General features: G+C 34.3%; 2 protein-coding genes and 1 long non-coding RNA gene across 6 annotated transcripts in view; 1 reads left to right on the top strand and 2 right to left on the bottom strand.

The window, feature by feature from the left end:
* The window catches only part of LOC100179888 (KH domain-containing, RNA-binding, signal transduction-associated protein 1), a 10,426-nt gene extending 8,319 nt beyond the window's left edge, over positions 1-2,107 (bottom strand). For all 4 annotated transcript variants that reach the window (XR_001975125.2, XR_003396373.1, XR_003396372.1 and 1 more), the window contains exons 1-4: positions 1,975-2,107; positions 1,572-1,703; positions 545-801; positions 395-487 (exon numbers count right to left, since the gene is read on the bottom strand). Coding sequence is in view for 1 of the 4 variants with exons in the window: in XM_018815323.2 (XP_018670868.1) it covers positions 395-487; positions 545-801; positions 1,572-1,674 (453 nt within the window). In the remaining 3 variants the exon portion in view is untranslated. The remainder of the gene's footprint in view (positions 1-394; positions 488-544; positions 802-1,571; positions 1,704-1,974) is intronic.
* A 221-nt stretch (positions 2,108-2,328) lies between these two features.
* Positions 2,329-8,178, top strand: part of LOC100182226 (magnesium transporter MRS2 homolog, mitochondrial) — a 10,173-nt gene continuing 4,323 nt past the window's right edge. The window contains exons 1-11 of the mRNA XM_026836733.1: positions 2,329-2,598; positions 2,678-2,736; positions 2,815-2,851; positions 3,025-3,137; positions 4,105-4,296; positions 5,309-5,439; positions 5,833-5,946; positions 6,377-6,536; positions 7,053-7,137; positions 7,439-7,556; positions 8,008-8,127. Coding sequence (XP_026692534.1) covers positions 2,532-2,598; positions 2,678-2,736; positions 2,815-2,851; positions 3,025-3,137; positions 4,105-4,296; positions 5,309-5,439; positions 5,833-5,946; positions 6,377-6,536; positions 7,053-7,100 — 921 coding nt within the window. The 5' untranslated portion in view covers positions 2,329-2,531 and the 3' untranslated portion in view covers positions 7,101-7,137; positions 7,439-7,556; positions 8,008-8,127. The remainder of the gene's footprint in view (positions 2,599-2,677; positions 2,737-2,814; positions 2,852-3,024; positions 3,138-4,104; positions 4,297-5,308; positions 5,440-5,832; positions 5,947-6,376; positions 6,537-7,052; positions 7,138-7,438; positions 7,557-8,007; positions 8,128-8,178) is intronic.
* LOC113474699 lies at positions 6,846-8,142 on the bottom strand. The gene is made up of 3 exons (XR_003396389.1): positions 8,006-8,142; positions 7,436-7,547; positions 6,846-7,046 (listed from the first exon to the last, which is right to left on the bottom strand). It is a non-coding gene; the product is annotated as an uncharacterized LOC113474699 (long non-coding RNA).

Here is an 8,178-nt window from a genome sequence, read left to right as displayed (position 1 = left end):
ATTTTGGAAACCTCGGAACATGCTCGCCCGATGCTCATGTAAGCCTATGGACAATAATATTGGTTAAATTGATGAACATCCAAGGTATTTTTTTCAGGGTTTAGCAGAACTCCAGGTTACTAAGCAGACTGGATAATCAGTTTTTTTGTGCGGAAGATTGTATTTCATGTTATTAAGCGATTGATTTGATTATTTAATATTTAATGTGTCAGTAAGCTTAATTACAAACAACTTGCGTGGATTTTCTTAAAAATAGCAAAATTGAGCAGATTTTTGGGGAAAAATAGATTACTGCTAGGTGTGTGGACCAGTATGAACTGTATATACAAAAAAAGAACAATTACAGTTTTTAATTAACAGATCTAAAATAAACTAATTACAAATATTGGCTTACCTGATCAACAGATCCTATTGCACTAATCCTTACATGGAGAGGATATTTTAGATGGTTGTATTTTACATCGCTGCTGTTTGCTAATTCTTCAGCCTTCAATTAAAAAAACATTAAGAGAGTGCCTTTTACAGAATCATTAGTTTTTTATACCTTTTTCTTATCCCGTAATGACCCTTTGCCTAGAATCGCGATTCTAGTATTTGTGACTTCCTGGATTCCCTTTAACGTTGAACCCCCAGGTCCGATTAATCGCCCGATAAAATTGACACGAGGAAACTCGTTAACAGGGATTCGAATATTGCATTCCACTTTGGGGTATTTGTCGTCGTAAATATTGAACATTTTCGGGTCATTGGAATTGTTTGATGGTTTGGCAGGTGGGGGTGGGTTTTTAATCTTTTCAATTTCTGTAGAAGTTATGGAAATACAAGTAAAACTTAACTGGTAAATTTTTGTTTAATATAATCTTGTTCCATTACTATGAAACAGTTTTATTTAGCTTAGTGGTATTTTTTTAAGCGGAGGACAAAGGAACGCGCTTACAGCAACTTCATGTGTCGCTTGTTTTTGCAAAAAGCCAATTCTTTGAAAATTTGGACAACACTAAAAGGAGGGACGTAGGAAGAAAGGGAAACTGATTACTAAAAAAGAGGGACGGAGGAAAACAATGCACTTGCTTAAACCCCCATGGGCTAAGGGGAGTGGTTGAAAACTAGTAGAGGAAAACTATTCAAAAATAGTTTAGAGGGTAAAAACAATTTTTTACCCATTTTCCCACCACCCCTTCACTTATTTGGGGTAAAAACTCAGGCCCTCCTTTTTGTGTTGTACAAGATGTTTTAAACTTTTAAGCAAAAGATTGCCTTTTTTGCAAATTTGTATTTTGTGTAGAAGAATAGTTTTTTGACCACATCTCAAAAAGCATTTTGAGGTACCCGACCAAAAGTTGGTTAGTTGAAACTCTCTTGGTCAATTATTGGGTGTGGCTACCTATTTTTAAGATATGGTCAAATATCGATTGTGGTTGAATTAATCAAAATATCCACAACCTTGTGCAAATTGAAGATTTATTATGCACCATACACATTCCATTACACTAAATGACATCAACTTTAAAATAGCCAACAGGATTCTTCACTAGCACTAAAAACTTTTTGTAAAAGTAACATTTACTAACCAGAAGATATTAAACGAACAGCATGAACAAACGAAGGGTCAATGCTATCTTTCTCGGCCATTAATTCGGGCAAATATTTCGAATCAACTGGTAAGTCGGTCATTTTCTTTTTGTAACGATTTCACTTTATAGCTGAAAAATAGAATAACCCTAACAAACGAATTAAGAAAAAACAATAAGATACTGTTAGGTTCATAAGACACGGGAGTTTTGGGGCATTTTCAAAGTAAATTTTCGATACGAATGGCCAATACGTTTTCCAAAGTAATTATGAACTAGTAATATCAGTTAGACATACGGAACACTTTTAAAGCAAGATATTCATTACTCCCCAGATAAAAAAAACTCAATTTCTCGAGGCAATACCGTTAAAAATTCACAAGAATAAATAAAATGAACTCACCGCAGAAAACCCAACAACTACGGTGACAGCTTCTTTCAAATGAAGTAAGCCACGAGGAACTGCGGATGGTCGCGCCATTTGATCACGTGTTAAATACATGTTCCTCCGCCTATTACGACAAACTTACCGCTCACTTAAAAGTTTAGTATGTATTTTATTAAATTTTGGAGTAATTTTAATTAAATTACAATTTTAGTGTATTTTTTATTTTAAGTGATTGTTTTTTTTAAGAAAAAGGTATTTTTTATTATTTTTACTTATTTACTTAAAAAAAATAAAAATCAACATTGGTGCTCTAAAAACGTGATCATTTATTTGTTTTCTGTATCAACTTTTTACATGAAATATGCTACAACAGATTTAAAAGATTATTCTAATATATAGGTTGGGAAACACTGTGATAAAATAGGCGATTTTTATCTAACGGGTATTCCCCAAATGTGGAAGAGCGTTTTTTGTAATGTTGACAAAATTTGCCAATCCATATCCGTTTCTCAAAGAAAAGAAAAGGCTTTACCCCATTTTTAACATCATATTTAATTTAATGCTCATGTGCCATGTTTACTTATTCCAGATGGAGAATACATGGTATTATTTCCGCTGGTTTTAGACGTTTTAATACGGGTAAGCTTTATTAGAGTAAATTTTCTTTTAAAAACATACCATTCCCCATTGCTTTAATGGTAAAAGGTGTTATATTTAGGCAAAGGTGGCATTTCACAGAAGAAGATGGTATCAACTAAAATTCCCAAGTTTAAAATAGTAAGTTTTGTCTTTCTTCATTATCTAGATCCTATAGAATAGAATTTTAGTTGCTTCAAACAAATTTTTGTTTTACAGTTTTCTGTGGATTTAAATGGAAATCGAAGTTCATTTGGTGAGTTGAACTACTTGGACCTATATTATTGTGTTTTGTTTTACCGCTTTGCCCCAAATTTGTGAATACAAATAAAGAAAGGCTTTTAAAATTGAATGTTACTGTTAAATTAAATCTGCATTTATTTTCACAACTTCCTATTGTTTTTCCAATAACATAACTTATAATTACAGAAGTAACAAAATCCTCCTTATACCATGAGCTTGGGTTAACAGTAAGAGACCTAAGATTTCAGCACGTCAATATGGTAGCAGTGCGTAATAAGAAGATAGTTGTTCGTTTTCAGGTGGTTACATTTTCGTTTTACATTTATATCTATTGTATTAAAAAACTTTTATATATGAAAAAACAATTACAATTAAACTACAAAGTTGCATACATGGTAATTCGTAAGCACAAGGTGTATGAAACAGAACACCTGTGTAATCCAGTCTGCAGAGTATGGCAGTTCCTGACGAGATCCTGCGCGTGCAAGACGGTTATTTTTCGCGTGGCGCGTGCTATCATTAAAAATCTGTGTGCAAAGCATGTACATTTTCAAGCCACGTTAGGAAATCCTACTTAATTTATTCCTATTTTTTTCTTTGTTTAATTAATTGGCGCGCGTGGGACAAATTGTGTCGTGCATCACCAATAGTCTGTAAAAAAATCTCGCGTGCACCTGCCATACTCTGCAGTCTAGTGTGTAATAACGACTGTTGTTTTCCAGCCACGCGAGAATAAAGCAAGTTATGTTTATTTATTTATATAGTATAACTTTAGTAAAACTTATTGCATCCTATCATTTTTCTTTTTGTTTAACTGAACATAACTTGGTTTTACATACTTTAAAATGAAATGTTAAAGGTGTACACAATATCCGGCGTTCGAATTCGCTTGCGAAGTTGTATGCAAACCCATTTCCGAGTTCTGCATGCGGCAGCGAAATTCGAACAAAACAGACAAAATGGACGGATTTCGGATACTGTATACAACCACCTTAACACTGTTCTGTTGGTTATATTCTATGCTGTTAAATGACATTATCATATACTTAATACAAGTTGCATAATTTTCATTGGCTAAAATTTGTTCTCTTTTATTTACAAAACCTGAAAACAATTGTACATATCTACATAAACACATAATATATACCTTTCGCATACTTTCATTTACAATTTTACCCTCCCCAAAAAAATTTATAAATTTTACTTCAAACAGTTTTGTTAAATTTTCAAGTTTTTAAACTTTTACCATCTGTTGTTTTTATTCAGAACCTCAAAGCAATAATTTGCACAGACGCCGTGCTTCTGATTGACCCCCCTCTCCACTCAGACGTTTCTCCTGAAAATGAAATATTTACAAAGCTATGGAACAACCTTCCTGCACTAATAACTGGCTCCACACTCTACACAACTAATCTACCTTTTGAATACAGAGTCTTGGAAGCTGTATTTACATTCAATGTAAGATGATCAATAGTTGCATGTGTTGTATTATAAAACGCATGTATGAGGAACATAGGTGCCTTAGTTTTAATAACCGAAGGTAGAAAAATTATTGTCCGGCGCCGTGGCACACTGGTTAGCGCGCCTGCCTGTAACCCAGAGGTAATGGGTTCAAGACTCGACGCTGCTACCATTGTGGGTGTATGTGTGCTTAGGCAAGACACTTAACGACAATTGCTCCAACCTAGTAGTCACTAATGGGTTGTCCAAATTATCAGCCAAACATAAAACAAAAAAAAACCTCTTAAAAATTACTCTTAAAGTTACACACATGGCAACTCGTAAGCGAGCTCGAGGTGTATGGAACAGAACACATGTGGTATAACAACTATCGACCTATCGTTGCCCCGTCGCGCGAGGGTAAATACATAAATAAGTTACAACTTTCATCGAAAGATTTAAAACACAGTAAATACTTACCGTTGCGACAACGGGAAACGGTAACCATATAGCTAGTGAATTTTGCCAAGGAATTTCCATCTTACGTCATGAAAAAAAATCAACAAAAAAATAATCACCCACAAAGTAACATACATGGTAACTCGTAAGCTGGCACGAGTTGTTAAACCCGTGTAATAACGACTGTCGATTTCCGGCCACGCGAGGATAAAGTAAGTTGCTTCATTCATTCATTCATTCATTAAAAAGATAATTACCACTCAAACATTAAGCACAGAACAGGGATACACAATACACTAATTTAATGATAAATTACAGTTTATCAGTCATTATTCATTACAATTCGATGAAAAATCCTAAATAAAGGATTGCTTGCTAATTTTTAAATATTTTAAGTTTTTAACAGTGGTCATTTTGCAGCTAATTCTCTTATCTTTATTGTTTTAATTAATTTGATCTTAAAGGATTATGCTATGTTTTATTAGACTGGTACGTTACACTAGCTATGTAATGTAATATCAATTTTTTCGTACTAAGCCATGAATTTACCGCTAAACTTTTTTTTATTCAGATAAGCAGTTTAACAACCAAGTTATCCCAACTTGAACCTGACATACAGAGATTGCTCACAACACTTACAGACCCTGCTCAGTTTGGTGTTGACAGATCCCTGGTTCATATACTGCTCAACCACAGCACAAGGTACTGTTAGTGTTATCTATTAAATAATTCTTTTTTTTCTGGCTGCAACTTATAGATAAATCTAAATAAAAAATTGTTAGGAATTTTAAACTACCTTTTCCAGGGTATTGTTAAATCGTTTAAACAGTTTAAATCTGGTCAGTTTTTATTATATTCTACAATAAGGTTCTGTAGCGTAACTTGGAACCATTTTCCCTTTCATTTATTCTATGTGGGTGAGGCCTGCAGCGTAGCAGGCCATGGGAACTGAGATTTAGGCACGGACGTGTCCTTACCGTGGTAACGTATACACCCGGCGTTACTATGCAGGCCAATTTGGCTATGCCTATACATGGGCATTTTTTATTCATTTTTGTCCACTTGGAATAAAAATTATTCTCCCTTTAATTGCAGGTTAAATGCTTTTGCCACTATTGTTCGAGAGTATTGTGCAACACTGGAAGAAATACTTGACTGCGATGATGATATTCGGGATTTGTGCATCACTGTAGGAGAGGGCGAGACCAGGTAATGCATGGCCATAACTTTGGGGGTAACTTTAATGACATTAAAGTAAAGTCGAAACTCCTAAACCCTGGAATATGTTTAATCAATCTTCGGAAACACCCATTTCCAGACATTTAAAATAGTATTTGGACTTTTTGTAATAATACTTTACTAGCCTACATATAGTACAGTGGGGGAAAGATGGAAATCTTTTCATTCAATTTTTCCACCCCAATACGTAGTAAACAAAGAACTGTTAAAGAATTAATAAAACCGTATCCTCACAATTCCTATAGACCGTTGTTAATTGTTTGAAAACCACGATCAGGATATTTTGATTTTATGTCCTAAATGTGTCCCATCTTACCCACAGTACTATATGTTTCAAATGTTGCATTTTAACGGCCCCCAAGAGCTTTAACTAATCTATTATAAAAACACACCCCTATAGGTCAATGTACGATGCCTTCATTTTTTCTTCGGCAATAAATAAGGAAAATTCCAACGTGTCTTCGCGACACAGCGGTGCAGCCATGAGGGAAATTCACCACAAATATAAAATCAATCTACAAGATGAAATGGAAACTTTATTGGATACTTTTTTAAGAAGCGTAAATATGTTTTAGGTGGTTGTTTATGTAGCGGTATGTTATGGTTGCTACAGTAGTAATAAACCATTTTTGAATGCCGTGGTGCTGCAAGTGGTTGTTTTATACATAGTTTGAAGGGGTAAGATGGGACACCTTATGGACATAACATCTAAACATCCTAATCGTATTTTTAACAATTTACAACGGTCTAGAGAATCGTGGGGTTCCGGTTTTATAATTTTTTGAATGTTTTTGTTTACTATCAAATAGAACGAGAAAAAAAAATGGAAAGGTGTACCATTTTCCCCCACAGTATTATACATCTTACTGCAATAAATGTAAATTACAAAAAATTCAAGTAATATTAAAAAGTATATGCTCTAAAAAATCTTAACTTTTCGATTTTAAAAATATTAAAACTTAACAAAGATTCTGCTATTATGCTTCTCATTCTATTAATTAAAAACTCATGCTTTCTGTTCTGCATATTGTTTAGAAACTTTGTATATATACCCCTATCCCATGCATTACCTAAAGGGAGAAGAAATTGGTAACAAAGTAGCTGAGCTTGAAGGAAGCCAATAGATAATTCCAACACTGCAATTTTAATTAACCTGGACAGGTGATTAATTTTAATTAACTTAACTGGTGAATATTTTGCTTTGTTATGTTGGATTAGATCAAGAGGTTTGAAACTATTGCCAGTTGCAAAACACCTATAAGCCCCTATAACCATATCTATGCACATATTACAATGCCGCTAAGGAAAGCCTGCTTTATGATGTGTGGGACCAGCAAAAAAACAAAACTTAAAAATTCAGACCCGCAATGTGGCTCACAATGGATCATGGTATTTTTTCAGAAATAGCCTATTATAACCAAAATTATAACTTTCATTGACAGTTTTATATTTTTCATACCAGCCATCGAAATTTGCTTCTGCGTTTGGAGTTACAACTCACGATGGGAATGTTCTCTTGCACGCTCTTCGGGATGCTGGGGATGGCTTTTGGGATGAACTTGGATTCTTCACTAGAAGAAGTGAGTAACAGAAACTATTAAATATATTGATATTGTAAGGTAAAGAAAGTGTTCCATCTTCCCCGCTCTATTATACATGCTCAATTTGAATTAATGAATGTAACTTATTTAGCCGTTTGTGTCTGGGGAACCAACAGTTGGTATTGCTTGCGTTTAGAGTCCGCTTACTATATGTAACTTTGTGGGTGATGATTTATTTCTTATTTACATGTCCAACTTTGTTGGTGGTTGTTTTTTTGGCTTGTTTTCTCTATGACTGACAGTTTTGACAACCCATTAATTGACCACTGGGTTGAAATAAACAATGTTAAATATTGTAGGAGCATTAAAACTTCACACCTAGCATATATTGTTAAGGCCTGATGGCTTTACACCATACTAGACCCTAGAGTATATAGTCACATGGAGTCTATGCACCAAAGTATCTTGGTAACAAAATTTAAACTTACAGAATCCTATTGCATTCTGGGCTGTATCAGGATTAATGTTTGCTGGAGCCGGGATCTTTTGGAGGATGTTGCTCCGTAAACTTCGGGATGCTCCACTAAGAGGCTCCTCGTCAGTGACAAAAGTGAGTCATGTCTGGATAATAAATTTAACTTACTTTGCCGAAATTAGACAG

This window comes from Ciona intestinalis, chromosome 1 (assembly GCF_000224145.3).
Source record: "Ciona intestinalis chromosome 1, KH, whole genome shotgun sequence".
Classification (NCBI taxonomy): Eukaryota; Metazoa; Chordata; class Ascidiacea; order Phlebobranchia; family Cionidae; genus Ciona; species Ciona intestinalis.
Note: the sequence above shows the minus strand (reverse complement) of the source record. Positions and strands in the feature narration are given on the sequence as shown.